The 21,149-nt window shown below is 38.0% G+C and overlaps 1 protein-coding gene and 1 long non-coding RNA gene across 3 annotated transcripts in view; one reads left to right on the top strand and one right to left on the bottom strand.

The window, feature by feature from the left end:
• The window catches only part of ACVR2A (activin A receptor type 2A), a 64,755-nt gene extending 52,487 nt beyond the window's left edge, over positions 1–12,268 (bottom strand). Inside the window, exon 1 of the mRNA XM_044437930.1 lies at positions 10,434–12,268. Within this exon, the coding sequence (XP_044293865.1) occupies positions 10,434–10,488 (55 nt within the window). The 5' untranslated portion in view covers positions 10,489–12,268. The remainder of the gene's footprint in view (positions 1–10,433) is intronic.
• On the top strand, positions 12,176–19,659 carry LOC123027300. Of its 2 annotated transcripts, none has more exons than XR_006415487.1 (3): positions 12,176–12,277; positions 14,117–14,209; positions 19,229–19,659. It is a non-coding gene; the product is annotated as an uncharacterized LOC123027300 (long non-coding RNA). The 2 variants fall into 2 exon arrangements; XR_006415488.1 differs by lacking the exon at positions 12,176–12,277 and adding an exon at positions 12,702–12,877.
• Positions 19,660–21,149: the final 1,490 nt, after the last annotated feature.

Raw genomic sequence — 21,149 nt, 5'->3', positions numbered from 1 at the left:
TTCTCCCAATGGTGGCCCATCTGGCTCTATCTATTTGACTTTCCACCAAATATTAAAAATGTGGCTCAATTTAAGACACTTTGGAGAGGAACTGTTTGACAGTAACTATGGTGTAGTTACCGCTGGTCTGGCAATGGCTCATCCACTGTTCTGATTAACCTGTTTTACATGATTTAATGGGAATGGAACCTCTAGTCTCTCAAGGGTGAATGACAATATTTTTAGAAATTAATTTTAAAAACTTTTTAAAAATAAAATTTTGACTTTAAACTAGCTTAGTGCAATCATGTAAATATTAGCTTGTTAAAACCTACACTCATGATTTCTCAGAAGTAAATCAAATGGTTATATCAAAAGGCTGCTGAGTTACAGGCTGTTTTTCTTAGCAAATGAAGAACTTTTCAGAACTGATCATTAAAAATAAGACTTTTGCAACTGTAATCCTGTTTTCTTTTGCCTTAGAAAGTGACCAGTTGCAAGCATAGTCCCAACTCATCTCATATGGCTTCATATGAAATTTGTCAAAACATCCTGTTTAGTGCTGTCAAAAATGGGGTATATATGTAGAACTTAGCATTCTGGGGTACCTAGAGGAGTACCTAGGAAAGAGTGGAAAAGGTAAAGGGCACTGTGAATTGTCAGGGCAAATTCTAGAAAACCAAACAATCACACCCAAAAGGATATCCTGCCCACACCCTTGTAGCAGCAAACCTGGAGTAAAGGAAGGGTATTAATCAGATGTACTCGGGTATAACCCAACACAGTATGACTCTCTTGAGTACTTTTCTGTATTTTATTCTTTCCAGCAGATCAAGGCAAAAGGCTTCTAAAATACTGTCCTTTACTGAGCTAGGCTATCCAATCAGGGCTGGTTTTAAAATGCCAAGTGAGTAGTAATAAAGTTGTTAACAAGCAGTGTCTATCCAGGCAGCAACCTTTCTGATTTGTGGAGTTAGCTCTTGCCCATGTCAGGAGTTGATTCCAAACTGAATCTTCTTCCCCTGTTCCCCTCCAAAAGGGGCTGACTTTACGCTCAGAGCGATTCATGCTGCTTATGGATTGGATGTTGAGAATGCCAGACATTACTTAAATGGTCTGCTTCCTTGGCTTAATAATGCAGTGGTTTTCAACCTTTCCACAGCTGTGGACTGGCAAAAGCTGGAAAACCACCTTAGGGACTGCTGAGGCAGAAACAAAAAGTGCCATACACATAATGACGCATTCTGAGTATTAGTTTCCAAGCACAATACAAAAAAGAAAAAAAGGAGAGGGAGAGAGAGAGAGAGAGAAAGAAAATTCTCCAAAACAACCAGAAACTGAGCAACAAAAAATGCCAACAAAAGAACAAAATACTGAAATCGGTGTGGCATGGCTCCCAGCTGGCTTCCACTGAGCCATCTCTCCCCTCCTTGCCCCACCCCCCACAGCACTGGCACAGCCCCCACATACACGATGCCAACAGAGGAAGAGGTGGTAGAGCACGGCTAGCCTCTGTGCTGGTCTGTGGCGAGTGGGATGTACCCCCCCCCATGGACCAATAGGAAATCTTCAATGGACTGGCACTGGTCCACAGACCAGTGGCTGAAAACCACTGCGATAATGGACCACTGGGCTGGTGAACACACACCCTTCCCCCTCTAACTCTCCTATGGTATCTCCTCTGGAACCCAAGGATATCTGTTTTTCACCAGCTGCTAGACTAATATTGCTTGTTAACCCTGGCATTTCAGTAATATACTCTAACCCTTCCTCCTCCTCTTCTAACTCACCTTCAGCATCAGAACTTTCTGAACTTGAAATGTTATGTTGAAAGAAGTTGATCCAATCCCTATAAGGACTTTATTCCAAACAAATATATATAGAATTGCATTGAAGGCATAGTCCTGACAAGTAGATATTTGGTTTGGCTACCTAGACAAGCTCAAACTTGTAAATCATAATTGATAAAATATACCATATACTACATTATTTGGGACTTGTTTGGGGAAGCAGGGGATAGAAACTCATCAAAGGTACTGTCTCTTATTCTTTATATCACTAACCAGATTATATATTCTACCTGGGGATCTTGTATTTTCCTATTTTTTACTGCTCTTTCAGTCCTTGAAGTCTGTGATCTGCTCAGCCATCATATTATGAACATTTCTTCAAACACAATATATTCTATAAATTTTATCTTAAGAAAATATTCTTATCTTACACAAATACATTGCTCTACCCACTAACTACCAGTCCTTACTTTTGAGAAGTTTTGAGGCATCAGTTTTCTCTAAAGAGAAGTTGACAATAATAATCCAATGTGTTAAGATGTGTAACTAGCTTTTTTTGGATCCTGTAAATTTTTTGTTTAGTTCTAAGTCACCACTGGATAAACAATGTCTTATGTAATATTGTTTCAGAAATATGAGGTATCAGTGGGAAACTTGTTAAACCAAGTATTTAAAATAGCTGCTTAAGTTTCTAGGAAGACCAATTTAAAATCATCCTAGTTTAAATCAATTCACCTTGGAAATTCAGGTATAAGAAAATTCTTCTATGCTAGCGACCTGGGAGGCTTGGACCATACCCTGTATTTAACCTTTTAAAACTAAAAAGATTATAACTTCTTTTTCCTCCTATGCCAGTAAATATTTGATAGTACTAGACTGCTTTCAAAAGGAGTTGGCTGTGATCTTTCACAGATAACCATGGCTGAGTTCTACAAGTATTATTTTGTGTACACAAGTTTTAAATAGATCCTGAATTGAGTATTCTTTTATTGTACCCTCTGCTGGTCAAATGGTTAAATACTTTGATTGGTTTACAATGACTGAAATTTGATCATTGAAAGAACATTTGAATTATATTAAGTGTTGCTTTAAAAACTGTTTTAAATATTTCAGCCAGCAAAGCTGTGTTACAGCTTATGTTTGTCTTAGAATCAAGTCTATGAACTTTTAACACCTAACTCAATTCAAAGAACATGCTAAACTATAGTTGGTTTTTCTGAACATGCAAGTCAACATTCTAGATAAGATCAAACACCTACTCTCAATTCCCTTCCTAATGATCACCAACATGGAATTTGCCTTTTTCACAACAGCCAGAGACTGGACTGTCATTTCAATCTATCCACTATCAGACAGTTCATATATTTCATTGAACTGTTCTTGCCAACATGCAACAGGAAAGTCATGATTTAAAACTGCTTTGACTGCTTTCATTTTCCATTGTCTCAGCACTCGTCTCCAAAGTGGAATAGCTTCTAAAAGTAATGACTATAACTTATGACACATTACAACAAGCAATAATATAAAACATGGTTTCCATATGCAATTCACACTATGATTTCCTATTGTGATTTGTTAATCAATGTTAGATTAGAATCAAAGGAAGAAGCAGAAGAAACCCCACTAATTTAAGATATTCAGATGATAGTACACTACTGGAAAAAAGCGGCAATGACTTGAAACAACTCCTGATGAAAATGAAAGAAGAAATTAAAAAAGTAGGACTACAGCTAAATATCAAGAAAACAAAAATCATGTCCACAGAAGAATTACAGAACCTTACTGTTAATAATGAAGAATTACAAATTGCGAAAAAATTCACATACCTTGGCTCAGTCATCAATTCAAAGTGAAACTGCAACCAAAATTCTGAAGAAGACTGAGATTTAGGAGGGAAACAATGAAGGAACTAGAAAAGATTATCAAGTGTAAGGATGTTTCACATGGTGTTGCATGTGTCTTGTATGTCCATTTTACTGTCTTCAACAGAATGTACTCCAATAAAAATGGGTCCTGCTCTGTTCTTTGATGGGTTTGGCAATTCTTGACATGCAGAAAATAGCAATACCCTTTTGTCATTGGACTTCTGGAATCAGCAGAGTTCCAGCTTGTCCCAAACACACTGATTCAGTTTGTATGTAAGGGAAATAGGGGGAAATCATAGAGAAATTCAGAGAAGCAATATAAAGTATACCCCCGTGAAGACGCGGTTCAGAGTTCACGGCTTCAGTCTTTTGCGGGATTTTTCTGAGAGAGTCCAAGCCGATCAATCTCCTTGCGAGTAAGCCGGCTCCTCACCGTGTGGCAGCTTACTCGCAAGGAGATTGTTTCCTCCAAGTTTGGACTCAGAAAACGATCGCTGCACGTGTGAGCCCTTCCCCTGCCCCACCACGCACATGCACCCGCCCCCCCAGCCCACACCTCCTGCCTGAACTGCCTTGGTGGCCAGCGCTCAACGCCGGCACCAAATTCAAGGTTTTTCACAATTCGCGGGTGCTTTAGAAATGTAACCCCTGCGAATTTCGGGGGACTACTGTAATTGACTTTTTCCTCCTCTATTTTTCTTGCCTGATGTCTGATCCACTGATTGGGTTTGAACAAACAGGCAAGATAAATTATGGCTGACATATCATGTGGTCTAGAGAAAGAAGGGACACCTCTTTTGGGAATGAATGACAAGCTACTGGAAGAATAGTAGTTGCCACAAGACTGTAGGAAGTGATTTCAGAAGAATAATATGGCTGGTGCTACGGAATACAACTTAGTACTCCCTTGTCCATCTCATGGTGCAAGTTGCCTGTTAGGACAACTAAAGTTTCAGTACCAAAATTCATATAACCCAGATGAACTCATCTAGATGATCATTTTCATCCAAGCAGACTCCGAGCTGAGCTACCACAATATGATTTATCCTCAATCCAGTCCATAACCATATTCAGTCATTTGTTTAAAAGAATATACCAATACTCCTGGATTTACTGAAAATAAAAATAGCACTGAGAGTCATCAGCATACTGATGACACAGCAGTCTGAACTGACAAATGATCTCCTCCAGTAGCTGCATATAGAAGCTAAAGAGCACTATAGAAAAGATGGATTCTTCCAGGACCACACAAGGGATCCAGTGCCCTACCCTGGCAACCATAACAGTAGAGCAAGACTTTTGCCAAGTGGTGCTGCCAAGCATTCCAAAGTTATGCACTGTCATGCTCCACTACAAACTGGAGACTGAAGCCAGTTTTAAGACTGGCTGAATAGATCTTCATGAACTTCATCACCTACCACGCAGTGTACCCAACTGGAGAAACATTAGAGCAGTTATAAGGGCTATGAATTCTTATTTACAAGATTTATCTATTACTCTACAAGAAATAAAAATCCCAGCAGTACCTAAAGACATAAGTAGTAGTAGTAGTAATAAAACTATAAATACATAATTTAAACTATTATATTCAGATTGGGCTACTAAAATCATGGCTAGTTTGTCAAGGAAGGCTTGTTTAAATATAAATTTTTTAAGAAGGCATTGCATAATTCTGAAAACAATAGGGCAGATATTTTAGCACTATGTGCTAAGTTCAGAGAATTAAGTTATTTCAATAATGCCAAGGGACTGTAGAAGAAAACTCTAAATCTTTTATGAAATGAAGACACTTTACTAAGAACAAATATTTATCCTACTGTGTTGCCAATGTTCAAACTCGAACAGGATATGCAGTGTCTGACAATGTATTTCACAGAATCTATTGCAGCTCTCATGCCACAATGCAAACATCCAGAAACATTTCACTCAGTTTATGTAGTCTGAATCATTTTCATGCATGGCCAATGACTGGATAAACACAGATATGCGATTAGACAAGAAATAATTCAGTATTAAGTAACTACTTCAAATTTATATCTAAGTGCCAACTTATTTCTTGCAATTATTGGAAGGACAAAAGAGAATCTGAAAAAAAGTATGTTCAAAAGCATCTGAGAGTAATTTGTGCTTAAAATGTGGCTGTAATTGTATGTTCTCACCAATTAGTCTTGTATTTATGCCAAATGCTTACAAACCAGCATTTCCCTTCAAAGGTGAGATCAGTCAAATCATAGGACCTGAAAGCACAGCAGGTGTGGGTTTCCTTATTATCTGTCCTCTTGTTTTTGCAGTCATCACAGTAGTATAAAAAGGGGATTATGCAACTATGTCACAGTGAACATCATTCACAGTGCAATTGTATGTGTTTGTTTTACTTATTAAACAACCAAAGAGGTTCTCTTGTCTGCATGCAGTAAAACATAAAATGAAAAACAAAAACTGTGCATGATAAAATCAAGATAAACTAAAAGCAAAAATACTGCAATATATAAAACCAAGTTAAAGCCACTGACAGCAGACATCCTGAATTTAAAAGCAATAAAAACAGTCCTTTACTTAGCATTGAAAAGGCCATAATGCAGGTGCCAGGCAAGTCTTTTTCGGGAGGAAATTCCTCAGACATGTTCCATTACTGAAAAAGCCCTCTCCTTTAGTGACCCTTCTCACCACCTTTGCCTGAGGCACCTGGAGGAGGACCTCAAATGTGTCTAATGAGTTGCATTCACATATAAACATGTGAAAGATTTTAGCCTAAGTCAAGAAGATAAACTATTTGAGCTTTTCTCAAATTTAAACAGCAATGACAATCAATACAAAAGAAGAAACACAGAGACTTCTATATTGCACATTTGCAAACAGAACTTATAGGCCATATGACAACTTTGTGCTTCCTTGGCAAACAGCTGATACCTCTGTAAGGCAGCTCTTCATAATGAAAACTATTTCTCAGTTTCTCCAAAATGTTGACAAGGGCTTATTGAAAAGAATCATAGTTACATAGTCATTTGCTGCTGCATGGTTTCTTCATCATATTTTCCTTCATTAAAATACCAAAGCAAAGCATTCTAAAGTATTTGGAAAAAATTATCTTTCAAATCAGAATTTTCAGAAAGCAAATTTAGATTGATGGCTATGTATAATACCAAAACTGAATTATTTCAATAAATATTTGCCAAGTAAGGTTTAAGTCTTCAATTAAAAACACTTAGGTAAGCGTAGCAAGCAGAAGTGAAAGTTTGTTACACAAGCATTTTTTAAAATTCTGAAATTTGAATCCCAAATCTGGTAAAACAAATATCATACCATGGTTTCCCTTACAGATACAGTATAGTAAAGTTTTACCCTGTATGAACCTTTGAAATGCCTTCAATTTTTATTGTAAAAAGAAAAAACCCACACTCACTGTTTGATAATTCATTTGCAACCACAGTTTGGTAGTCTCTGAAATCACCATGCTTTGAATACTGTTACAAAAAGCATTGGTTTCTGAAAGCAGCTTCAATATACTTAATTTTATTAGGCAGCAATTACCATATGAAAGCTACCAAATGTTCAAAAAGTTTTAACCTCAGATGTTCATACTATATTTAAAAATTGCATATAGTAATTAAAACTATACCATTTTAATATTGCTTAATTTTGTAAAAGAGAAAAATTAGTTTACAAAATATGCATTAAGCTACACATGAGTCATCAACTGTAAGTTATTAGGAGATTTGACTGTTAACAGTAAGCAACATTGATCATGATCTTGGAGGTAAGTTCATGACAATAGCTGTCCATCTTCTAGGGTTACTGAAAGAAATCTTTATTGCCAGAATATGTAAAGCACAAGATGCCTTATTTTGTATGTGCTAATAAAGGAGTCTATCTACCTTATTTTCTTTAGCTTTTCTAGAACTTGATTCTAAACATATACATAAGTATTACTTCTATATTAAAATCAGATTCCTTAACAAATATGCCAAGCCATAACTATACAATATAGTACATAAAAGAACTTGGATTCTTGGCAAGATCAACTTCTCTATTACACGCTAAACATTTTCAAGTACTTGTCACTGCATTTAGTGAAGTCTAAATAGGTTATTCTCTGAAAAGTTTAATGAAAAAAAGAATAACTATAAAATTAGGCTGCCTTACACATAATATTTTGTGAAAAAAAACCAAGAAACCCTTTTTCAAGTTTAGTCTTCTACAATGTTCAGGCTAGACAACTACCAACATGTTTTATGAAAGGAAACAAACCCACTCTACTTTAAGTAACAGTAAACAAGAGTTTATTCTAATACTTTTTGCTTGAAAACTTCTGAATTTCAGCTCTTTAAAGTATTCCAACTAAGGAAAGACAATCTTCCACACCATTATTAACACTCTTACTAGCTATGAGGCTGCTATCATTTCTGATAATATTCTCCCAACATTAATTTTCAAAGATGTCCTCTCTAAAGCACTAAGTTTCTAATATCCTGTTAATGCTATCTCAGAGCATCTTTTGAGGCATATTTAAATTACTGCTCAAAGTTTCCCTTAAGATTACTTTTAAATAATCAATTATGCACTTGGAGTAATTATTTTAAAGAAAGTGATGTGTCAAACTCATTCTTTCACATCTTCATACTTACTTGCACAGAAGAAAATTACATTGTATTCTATGGGGCTAACTTGCTATCACTGCTTAACTATGCACTATTACAGCTGACAAAAGAGTGCAAAAGGCAATTTCTCTTTCTCTGTATTCATAAGATGGGAGCGAATGCTGTTTCTTCAGTAAAGCACTGGATCCAAAAGGAGGGAGGAACTGTAAAGTACAAATAACCAAGCTGGATGCAGAAATATCCCAAAAACTTATATAAAAAGCATTTTTCTACACTGAACACATGGTTGGAAGTTCTGTCTTTAAAGTTTTATTATAACAGTGAAGAGTTGCATGCTTGGTCTGTCCTTAGTAAATGTACTTAGAGAAACTGAACAGCAGTGTGGGACACAGTAAAACAAATTAACCATATTACTGAAAAGCCATTTTGTTTCCCCAACTTAATTTAGAAACAGTAAAGTTAGAAACAGCATGTTCAGTCACACCTAACTCATAACAAAGTTTATATTAAAAGAATATATTGTTCGTTTTAGTCTATCCCAACCTGGTGCCCTCCACATGTTTCAGATTTCAACTGTCTTTAGCCCCAACCAGCATGGCCAATTGTCAGAACCCTAGAGTTGTAGACCAAAACATGTGGAAGGTACCAAGTTGGAGAGTGCTGGTTTACTCCATTGCAATTCTTGTTACAGTCTCAGTGTTAAGTATTTTTTTTAACCTATCAGAACTACCTTTTATCATTTGAATTAGAAAACAGTTGTACCTGAAGCAGTGGCATTCATGGGAGCTGCTATGTACATGTTCATTCCCCTTTAGATACACTCTGTTCAGAAAAGCTTACACTAACACTTTTCTATATAGTGGCTTCGATATACTACTGTCAAATAAATAAGGTAAACTGGACATACAGATGGTCCCACTGGTTCTAAGAGTATGCATATTTAATAAAAAAGAATGCTCCATTCAAACACAACTGGAACCTGTTTTCAAGAAAACTTATTTAGGATCAGGTTGAAAGTTAGGGGTTAAATATGCTTCCACTTTAGCCACTGGAAAGGTGTTAATACATTGAAAGATTTTTAAAAATCTGATTAGCATTTATGAAGCAAACAAAAACAAGGGTAGAAACACTCCATCTAAAGTCTTATATTTCAAAGCAAAAAGTTTAGGCATTGAATAATCTGAACAACATTTCTATACAAAAACTAGATCAGTTATGCTTTTATCAAACATCATCTTCATTTATTAAACTTGCAATATAATTTTCATTTGATAGAACATGCATGCAAAACAATGACTCGTTATTCGACCCTTTAAACAAAATTCGACTTGTTCATTCTTTAGTACTGATCGCCATTTCACAGCACAGTCAGTCCACACGGAACAGATCGATAACATTACAGACACAAGACTAGACTGTATCCATTTAATAACCACAAGAAAGGGTACAGTTCAGCAAATCTTACACATTTTACACTACCACTGGAGAGAAGGAGCTATCTAATGACTAAAATAAAAGGGAAATCATAACCAGCTATATCTGTCAATTCAATTATAAAATCTATTTCACTTCTCAATTAACACTGGATAGATGTACCCAAGAAAATTATCAACAGAAAATACACTTGTATTTTAACTAGAAAAGTGAGAACTGAGAGTACTCATCCTACTCATTATTAGTTGTTTATAAAGCAAACAGTTTCTCCAACCACTGGTTGCTTTCTAGAAAAGGGTTCACATATGACAAAAACCTGATGAACTTTTTCCTGACAAGATTTTCTTTTGCAAAGCTGCAGATTACCAGCAAAAAACAAGCCACATTTAATTAAGTTAGCATTTTAAAGCTTATACCTTACACACAATAATTCAGTGATCACTTTCTTACAATGCAGTATTTCATACCTTTTTATATATCCAAGAAAACCACTGTACTGAATTTTGAAAAAGAAAAATAACCATTAAGTTGTGATTATTCTGGCAAGTTAAGATTAATCTGAATACATTTTGCCATACTGTTGATTTGGGGAAAAAAGTTCAAGAAGTAAGTTTAAAACGTAGCAAAATGTAGTTATTTTCTTTTATTCAGAATGCCATAAGTACACAGTGTGCAAAAGCTGGAATTTGCATTTGTAATTGATAACAATCCACTGTTAGGGGTGTTAGAATACTGAGAACTAAACAGCGAAGAAACCATGCACTTACCTGAAGAACAAGAGATAAGAAAAACAGCAAACACCAACTTTGTAGCAGCTCCCATTTTCCAAATAGTTATAATCAATATGAAAAAAATCTGTATATCCAGCTTTCTGGGTCTTCCAAATATGAAAATCCCTCTTTCACTTCATTAAACTTATCTGTAGTAACATATTTGGAAAGTAACAAGTCCACAAGAGTGAAATCAGATTTCTATACCATCAGTCATTCCAGTTCTCCCTCTAGGAAAGGGATGTATATATTTGGGAACACACACATCATTTGGCTTCTGTACAGTGGCAAAATTCTAGTCATAAAAAATTAAGTACCCAGTTTAAAAGGTCAACAGTAGAGTAGCTGAATGTTAAGCAAATAATCTGAAGCATAATATTGTTTTCTTCACTTTGAAATCTGTAAGATATTCCACATGGGTGCTGGAAGCAGGCAAGAGATGGAGATATCGGTAAACAATACGTCTTCACACTTCTTTTACAGCATGTAGTGTCTGGATGAGAAACAGTTCCATCTTAGTTTCAAGCATCAATGCAAACATGCCTTCAGTGGATCAAGCAATAGTCAACTAATCCATTATACAAGTATCTTAAAAGCAATTTGTGAATCACTGAGATTTCCTATTAATTAATGCTAAGAGCAACCAACAAGTTAAGAACGAGGCAGAAACAAGAGCTTATCTGTCCTCCACAAAACGACAAGTGAGAATTCTCTGGCTCTTTCTTATCACGTAGATGAAAGATGAATATAATCTTTTGCCTACTCAACCGTTTTACTATCATGATCGTTTGTCCAGAGTAGACCGAACATTTCACATGCTCACTTTGCCTTCAAGAAAAGTTTCAGACTTTTTACAAAACTCCCCCAGCCCCTATGAGCCACCCTGATCCTATGCTTCAAACACCCTTATATATAGTATTTTAAAACTACATGAAAATGACGGGAGAAGATGGGCTGACAATAATGTTTCCACCTGGTATGCGTGTGGAGGGGGAGAGATTTTTTTTTTTTTCACTGCTCTAAAATACTTTAAAAACCCCAGTCGAGAGGCTTGGCAAAATAGTGTAAGAGATCTCAAAAAAGGATGAAGTAGGTGAAGCGATGCTTTATAACCATAGTGATCAGGTATTTGTAAACTGGTCTTCTCGAGTGGCCAGGCTGGTGGGTAGAAGGCAAGCTCTTTTCTCCTTGATTTATGCTCTTCAAGCTTGATACATATGTAGGCACCACACCTCTCTTCTCTCTCCCCTCCAACTCTTCATGGGCTCACCATTTCCCAGAGAGTCCCTTTCGGTGGATGTCGATGCAGGACGACCCTCCGAATGCGATCCAACTTGGCTTTTGTTTTGCCTCTCCTCCCTCCTCCTCCTCTCTTCACACCCGCAGCGAGTAGACGACAGTGGGGCGGGCGAGGGCACGGAGCCTGGTCAATCCTTACTCGCCTTTTTCTCTCCCCCTTGTGCCTCCCACACAACGTAGACTAGGCGAGCCCCGTGCAAAGAGAGATGGTGCGGGTGGGGGGAGAGGCAAGCGGACGAGAGCGCTTTCTTTCGCCCCCTCCTCCTAGCTCTTCCTTCCAGGCTGCGAAGAACCTGCTGCTCCTAGGTCCAGCCCTCTGGTTTTCTGGCCAGCAGCGAGAACGCGACGGCGCCCAACTTTGTGTCCTCGATAACGAAGTTGAGGTGCTGCCGAGAAGGAGGAAGGGCCGAGCCGAGATTTTTCCTCAGGACGACGACGGAAGGAGAGGAAGAACAGAAGGCGGGGAGAAGATCCTGTTTTATCGTCCCCCAGGCCCAGCTGGCAACGCTGAATGGCCCTCCCTACCTTGCTGCGCCCCTGTGGTAATTTCATAGCTACCCATTCACTTGCGTGGTGTAGAGAACGGACCCAAGATGGCGGCGCCCGGGCGATTGTTTTTGTTTCCTCTCCGCCTCGCTTTTTTTTTTTAAACTCCCTCCCTCACTTCCCCACCCCTACCCCCCTCCCCGGCTCGCGCACGCGCCTATGCGCTCTCTCTTTTGCAGCTCAGCCAGTCTCAACTGCCGCGGCTTTGTGGGTGCGCGTGCGCGTTCGCGGCGAAGAGGAGAGGGAGCGTGCGCTCGCGCGCGTTTTGCCAGGCTTTGATTTGATTGGCAGCCCGCTCTAGCCACTCGGAACAAGGGACATGAGAAGGATCAGCCCGAAGGGGACCGAGGTTCCGCTCCCGCCTCTAATCGACGCCGCTCCCTCTGCTGGGCGGGGTCCGGCTGTGGAGCTTCGAAGTACTTTGCGCGGTCTTAGGAAGGCAGAGTATAGCTGAGGTGGTGTGCTGTGCAGCCTATGTTTCGCGTATTTATTTTCTTAGAGGCAAGTCCCATTGAGTTTAGGGGGTTTACTCGTGAGTGCGTTGCGCAGCCGAGTCTGTTGCTTACTGGACAGTAGTGGGGCTTTCTCTCGAAAGTGTAAGTAGGGATTGCAGCCTTTGTGTTGAGCGATTAAAGTGCACATAATCCCATGTATGCTTAAGCATGTTTGTGCATCGGATTGCACCCTACTGCACATTTACTTGGAAAATAAAATAAGCCGTATTAAAAGCGGGGTAAGCATGAAAGGAAGCGTCTGAGGGAATGAGCGTTAAGTATATTTTTAAAGTTGATGTGGCAGCAATCCTATGCACATTCATCTGGGAAGAAAGTCCTATTGAATTCAGTGGGGCTTACTTTTAAATAGACATAAAAGGCACGGTTAAGACTGGAAACTTACGCACTTAAATCGCATAGTAAGGCCTTTAGGCTGTGGTCCTTTACTCACTTTCCTTGGATTATATCCCACGAAATAAATGGGACTTATATGAGATAGCTATAGATTGCACTGTTAAAGTCAGTATGGTTTACATCTGAGTAGATATGCACAGGACTGCTCTGTTACGGTACAATTACGTGCATAGTTACACAGGAGCAATCCCCCCCATCCCAACATAATAGGATACTAATGAGTACAGTGCTCCTCTTTCCTTGTATATGTGCATATTTCCCACTATCTGCTGTCTTAAACTGGCAAATAGACTTATTTGCTGTTGTATTACCCAATTAGAACATTAATAGATGTAAATCATGGGTGTACAGTCATTTTAATAATTAAATATGAATATAGATATAAGAAAACAGATCTTGGCTGTTTTGCTTTGGGAGTACTTGCTTTGTGCTAGTAAAACCCTTATCTTCAAATTGCTGAAACAGAAGGTATGACTAATTGAAGTTTGCTTCTTAAAAAGCAAAACAAAATTAAAAGGGACATTCATATACAATTATGAATGACTAGCAACAAAGGTTGCATTTTCAAGTAGTCTGCCTTCTGTTCTGATCCTTGTTTGTGTCTATAGAGTACTTGCAAGAATTCATTTCAGAACTCTTTTGACATTAAATTTATGGAGCTGATAGGGACTTGCTCTCATGAACGTTCATACAACTGCTATAGGACAAGATGGTTTCCTGTTTATTTCAGAGTATGATGGGGGCACTGAACTACTCAGACGTGATACTGCACTAATGTTGTGATCAGATTGGCCACTTCTTGGTACACTTCCTACAACTAAAGGAAAACCAGCACTTTTGATTCTCAATATCATATTCCTAATTGATCAAATAAAAATATAAATCATGGCCGCAATTACATGTACACTTATTTTGGATTTTTTCCAGTTGAACACATTCACTTGCTTCTGAATAAAGATACACAAGATTGGATTACTTGGGAGTTGAAATCAATGTAAAACTGCTGATAATCATGCTCATGTGAGTAATGATAGGATTGGGCTATAACTCTTTCCTGTATTCAGAGCAATATTTTTAAGAAACATATTTATAAGTGCTTCAGATTGCCATCACACCAATTATAGATAGAAGGATTGTCATTCAGTAGCAAACAGTAATCTATTTGCACCTAGCCTGCAAATAGATGTAGCTCTGCAGCACTTTGTAGCTGGTCCTTCTGGTATGCAATGCCTTAATGGAGCTAAAACTGCCTACATATATGGGGTGTGGATGTGATAGCTGTCCTGATAAGCTCCTGCACTTCAAAATTTACCACTTATACTACCACTATGAAAAATTCATACATTGTGTCATATTTCTGGTTTCTTCCAGTCTAACCATGGATGAACTGTAGACAGAAAGCAGTACAGAACTCCAGGTTTCATGGTAGCTGGGACTTGGAACTAGCAAATCCATCCCCAGACAAATAGTAGCAACAGAGGCAGGACTTCTTGTGTTTAGCAATGACTGCAAACCTGGAGGTTGCCCTCTATACAATGTTGAGTTACTTTAGGTATTATCTTATTCCTTCAACAATCCCAATATTCTTGGATGCTCATAGGTCCTTGTCAAGTGGATTTGTTTTCCAGTATCTTTCACTTACAATTTCCAAACATCTACATACTTCTGCATCCCTAGGGAATCCCCTGAATATGTAGAAACAGGTTGTAAATGCAAAAGCCCTAAGATCACTACTGGAAAGAATTACTATACCCTTTCCAGCTAAATAATGGCAAACAAAGACTCCACTCTTTCTGCACTTTGATGCAGCTATCCTGAATGTTCAGAAAGTTGCCAGGTTAGTGTTTATTCCATTTGTTAGATGTTAGAACAATATTAATCAGGCTAGTAGATACAAGAATTAAATTAGAGCAATTGGAACTAGCATGAGGATTTTCAAGCAATGTACATTATTAACATGATGAGTAACAGAAATAATGGCTGCCAAATGGAGCAGCCACTTCATACAAGCCTTTCAAGCAGCTTCCCACATGGCAGCTGTAAAATAAGTATCTGGTCTGAATAATGAATGATACCTTAACCAACAAATAGCTCAGTGTTCCAATGCATGCAATGCTCAGTCCATTGACTCTCCCTTTTGTTGGTGCATCCATACTTTGCAGTTGGGTGCAGACAAACTCACAAAGCTGTTCAGGCCTATATCAGTGAGTCATATCATTGATCCATCTAGTCCAGTATTATCAAGACTAGCTGGCAGTGTATCGCATCAGCCTCTACATCTGAAATCGATCTGAGGGTGCATTGTCCTGCTTTTGTTGCCTGCTTTTTTCTCATTGGTTTGCATATAGAAGTTGGATGACTAGAGTGGCTCCAGCAATTGCTGGTCTTTCCACTGGACTCTATGGAAACCACCTATCTCCATGGTAAAGTCTGGAAACCATACAGCAGATCATTGTTTCCTTCCATGGTTCAGCAGAAACCAAATGTATGTTGTAGTAAGTCATGTTCAGACAACACAACAGACCATCCCATGATAGAAACTACCATGGCTGCTTGTTGTGTGTGAACCTGCAAAGCTGCTTTAATTGCATTTACAGCCTGTCTCAAGCAACCGGCATTTCTTTTGCTGAATGCACTTGTATTGCTCCAAACTATGATTTTTTGGAAGTTACAACACGATAGAGGGATGACTGGATCAAGCCGTAATTGTTCTGTGGTTTTTTTGTACAAGTGGTTGTCTCAAACACTGGCATGTGCAACTGAAAGACATATTAGCTGCAGTGGCCAGTAAAGTAGTGTGATGGGTAGGAAAGGCTGCCACCACCGAGGACCAACCATGATGAAAGGAAGTCTGCGCAAAATACAGGAGAGAATTTTCTACTCTTTTCAGGAGTATCTCAAAATACTTGAAAACTCAAGTCCCCAGCTTTAAAACAAATATGCATCAGATATACAATAAAAGCAATCTACAACATAATATAGCAGCAGGAAAAGAAGATAACATCACAAATGACCATGTCAATATCTGACTCTCAAGAAAAGGGACAAGTGGCACACCAGCTGACATTGGTAAAAGGCTTTCCCAGTCACCCTTCCAAAAGCAGCATCGGATCAAGGAGTGTTCCCAGTCTACACACCTGAAGTATGATCCCATTCAGAATACACTGTACATCTTGTATCAGATCAGTCGGTCTATCCACCAATACTACTTTGATCTTACCTGGATTATGTTTCATGTGATCTCCTGTCCAGTCTTGCACAACAAACAAGCAAGGGTTTAAGGTTTAGGGTTGCCTCTCTAAGATCTAATGTAAATGATAGAGCTGGATGTAATCAGTAAATTGATTACCTCTCGACCTAGCAGTTTCATGTAAACTTCATAGCATGAGGTCAGGCTAGAAGTGGAACCTCAAGGTTTCATATGAGCTAAAACCAGGAAGTTAGAACAGCAGTTTCTCCAGCTGCCACTTTTTGGAGCCTGCCCTTCAAAAGTGAAGGGAGCCACCTAAAATTGTGCTCCCAAGATCTGTACCTGCTAGGCACATCAAAAGAATGCTAACTTCAATGGTGGTGGGAGGAATAATATAAAACTGGTAGCAAAGTACTTTGAGGATGCTAGTAACCAGGTCAGCATAAGTGACAGAAATAATATATATTTCCTTCAGAATATATTAATAGAATCAAAGAGTAGTACAGTTGGAAGGGGCAAGGGGGCCATCAGGCCCAACCCCCTGCTATTGCAGTACTCTCAATTACACCAGCCCATTCAGATGACTGTCCAGATGCTTTTTGAAGAGGGTGGGGAAGATGGAAGTGCGGGTCTAGAGAGTCTCTTTTGCAGTCAAGTAGCAGAGGGGCTGAAAGAAGCGGGGAGGAGAGCAATCAAACATATTTCTAGAAACTGTTGGACTAGGAATTTTAGATTTGAATACAGCCTCTGTGTGTTTTTGTTCGGCTACATATGCATGAGTCTATTCCTGTGTATAAATGCTTGTGGAACACAAAGCATTGTTGAAGAAAGACAGAGAGATTATACTTCAAAATTCGGCTTCCTGTTATGTTCTGTCCCAACATTAGCCAGGAGATGTACCATAATTACTTTTGGTTTAGGGTTCTACAGTCACAGTTCTCAACTGTTCACAGCTTGTCAACCCAAGTACCACCATTTGCTTTTCAGCCACTGATATATTAAACTAAGAGCTAAGGCTGAAGTTGGAAAGCCTATATGCCAAAGCAGTAATAATTCAACAGTATCTTTCTCATAGCTTTCTCACCATAGCTATCACAGTATTGTTCTTTAGAAAGATTTAATGTAAAAGTTGGATTTGCAATATTGATACCTGCCTCATAATCAAGAGAAACATTAACATTTGGAAACATTAAGCTACATATGCCCAAAATTACATGCAGATCTAAAAATCAGTATATTTTGGCAGATGAAAAGAAATTTATAAAATTTAGACATTTTTAAATAACTGTGTTACATTCTAGCACCAAAGCAGCAGTGATACTTTAAAAAACTAACACATGTATTTATTCTAGCATAAGTTTTGGTAGATCCTGTTCATCAGCTGCATGAAGTCACCTGAAGGCACAAAACATTTAAAATTCTCAAATGTGGTGCCTATTTAATAAGCTGTTTATATGGGTGGCTATTGAAACTTAAATTTGTTACTATCATATGCCCTAGGTTGCTATGCTGACCGCTTAGGATAGGAATTGCTCTGTTTGGTGACTCCTTGCTTTGGGCATTTAAACTGGCATGCCTTAACAGTTCTGCTTGTTATTACTGAAATCTCAAAGTCAACAAAAATGCTATCTTACCTGAGCTCTCGGTCTCAAGATAAACAAAATGACAAGTAGTTTATCGGCTTTTATCTCAGCATTTCATGGAATTTGGTTTCAGAATGTGCTAATAAAACCTGGTGGAACTTCCATCTTGCTGAACTGTTACAGTGCTTTATTTCACAAGCACCAGCATGGTAAAATAATACATATTTTAATCCAAGATCATACTCGAATCAATAATATAAAGCAGACAAGGGCTTTTTCTTCTTAGCTAAAACATTTGCTTCTGCAACACAGAAGGTTTATCATGTTTCAAACAATATGTGGCCTGCTACCCCTGAATGCAAATGCGTGCACATGGCTATGTAGTTCTGGAAATAACAGGATATACTGGGTGCTGTCATTTATGCTAGAGAACTTGGAATTATAAGTATTAATTAAGTCTTACAAAAGCCTTCTTGGCCTGCAGATTGTCTATTCTTTCATCCTGACACTGAAACTCAACTTGTTCTACAGGTTATGATACAACTCCATCAGGCTTAGTAGCTTCCCAATGATCATCACCTTAACATTTGAATTGAAAATTACAGGCACATATTTATCAGAGTTACCATCAATTGTGTACATCCCTAAACCTTTTCATTCTTGGTTCTTCATTTAAACCTCCTCTTTAATGCAAGCCAATTAAGGAAAAGGCATTATTACAACTATTATTATTTTAAAACTTCCTATTAGTTGCAGTGAAAAAGACTGCTGTTCTTGAGCTCCTAACAAATTCACATGAGAACATGGCTTACCAAGAAGATGCTTGGTGTTGCATATATGTAAGCCCGTTTCTATATTTTCAGTGTATGAGAAGATACTTTGAATTCTTCAACATACTTCTATTTTAGAAGGGATGCTATCTTTAAACCTAGACAGATCAGCTGCTATTAATGTTTTCCTAACAGTTTTCACAGGAGTATTCTGAGTGTGAAGCCATCTGCCAATGGAGAGGAAACAACTGGCAGAATGGATTTCCCCTTTACCCTCCCACATAACCCCCAAGTTGGCTGTGTATGGATGGGAGACCCAGTGGGGAGGAAAGCAGGAGAAAGTCCACTTGCAAATTATGGATTTAATCTATAATATATAAGGACTCTAGAAACACAATAGACCAAAACAAGAGAGATAATGTTAATGTATTTTCAGGCTGAGGGTTCCAGAAGGCAATGCACACTTACATCTTTTCTTTCTTAATTTGTTTTCTAGAATAAAGAATGAAAAAACAGTGGGGAAAAACACATAAGCATTACAATGACATCTGAGCCACCAACACAATTCCATGAATGAAGCAGGATAATAGTACCTGAAAAGCTTAACCCGAAAGCATTTATAGGCTTTAAGATTGCCATAGGTGCTTCTGGAACTTGCTTGTTTTTGTGATCAACAGGAAAAGCTATTTTGAACTAACCTGCATGACAGATGACCGTGAAAGGCATAGGACTTGATCCAGACTAATGCTGCAGTCCTATGCACACATATTTGGAAGTGAGCCCTATTGAATAAAATGGGACTTATTTCTAAGCAAACAGTGCATAGACTTGCACTGCATATTGACTGAAATTAGGTCCCAGTGAATCAGCTAGACAAGTTCATAATTATTGAAATTCCACTGATTTCATACGAACTAGGTTCATGTAACTTAGTCCAGATTATCATCTGACTAATTGAAACTTGACTGTGATTAAAAATATCTATATTATGAATGTGCAGTCTTAAACCAGCAATTAATGTCTCACATTTACTTTTACGAAACCTCTGGTAGAAGCTACAATCCTGTACTCACTTACCTGGGACTAAGCCCTGATGAATTAAATTGAACTTAGTTCTGAGTAGAAATGCACAGGACTGAAGTCCGGATGTTCGCTTCTTACATAGTCAGGGAGCTGGTGTACAACGGATTACTTGACAACCACCTGTGTAGCGACTGGTACATTATGGTTTATATTACATTTATTTATATTATGTTGTATTGTTTTTTAAATTGGGTTAAAATTTTTATTGTAAACCATTCAGAGAACCATTTGGCTAGCGCAAATAGTATGTAAAACTCAATTAATAAATAATGCAATATTAACCTCCTCCTTGTCTCTGCTGCCTATTACTGCAGTCATATTTTTGTGTTCTATCCAGTTTTCTACATATCAACATCTTATATGCCATTTGCCAGCTCCTGTTTATTAGGGGAAACACTGAGCATACATCCAGTCATTGTGCACACAAATAACAGAAGGAAAATATCTTTATGTCCTTTTCATATCATTGCTCCATGGCAACTCACAGTCTTGGACATAATATTTCATTAATTCTAAACATGGGAGTAATTAATGAGAGGTGAAGAATTCGTGACTTTCTTTGGCCTACAATGGCCATTATCCCTCAACATTGGCTTTCCTTAAAACACCTGGACGGCTAAAAGTGGTCAGCCCCTAAATTAAATTAACAACATCTTTTACTTTTTCAAAAAACACTTGCAGAATTGGGTTGTCTTTTTTTTTTAGTGGTACAATTGATATTTCTGGTTAATCACAATAGAGTTGAAAACTCACTTTAAAATTTGTTTAAATTAGAAAAAGTTCAAAATTAAGGAATCAAAATGCAGCTGTTTGCATTAGTAAACAAATGCAGTTTTATAGTATACTATTTTGCAATGTATATATCATATATGTCAAATATTTATTGCTACTGCATGTCATTTGTCAGATACTGTTAAATGTTGACTGCTTCTGTGGACCATCTGTCAGATACTGAGTACTTGTGCATGTCCGTTAGCAGATCTTGTCAGTTCCTGCCTGATACTACAAGTTAGCTGTGATGTATCACTTCATTCTTTCTCATGTAAGATTTCCGCCCACCAAAAACCTGCTATTACATCTCAGCTGTCAAACCATGCAAAATCTTTGGATGTCAAATGATCATGGTGATGAAACACTTCTGCATCCAGATAACATTCAGATAACACTTTGCCGTTAAATCTGCCAAAGTTCATTTACAGTATTTTAAGCACATTTTTTTCACTTTAAATAAAAGTAACTTTTGATGTGAGGTGCACAAGTGCCATTATATATATTGCTTTCAGCCCAGGCATAACCAATTTTTCAGTGAAGAATGCTATTCAGTGAACATGCTT

The sequence above is a fragment of the Varanus komodoensis genome, unplaced genomic scaffold (genome assembly GCF_004798865.1).
Source record: "Varanus komodoensis strain SLA01 unplaced genomic scaffold, ASM479886v1 scaffold32, whole genome shotgun sequence".
NCBI classification, from domain to species: Eukaryota; Metazoa; Chordata; class Lepidosauria; order Squamata; family Varanidae; genus Varanus; species Varanus komodoensis.
The sequence above is the reverse complement of the archived record's forward strand: the minus strand, read 5'-3'. Positions and strand labels throughout refer to the sequence as shown.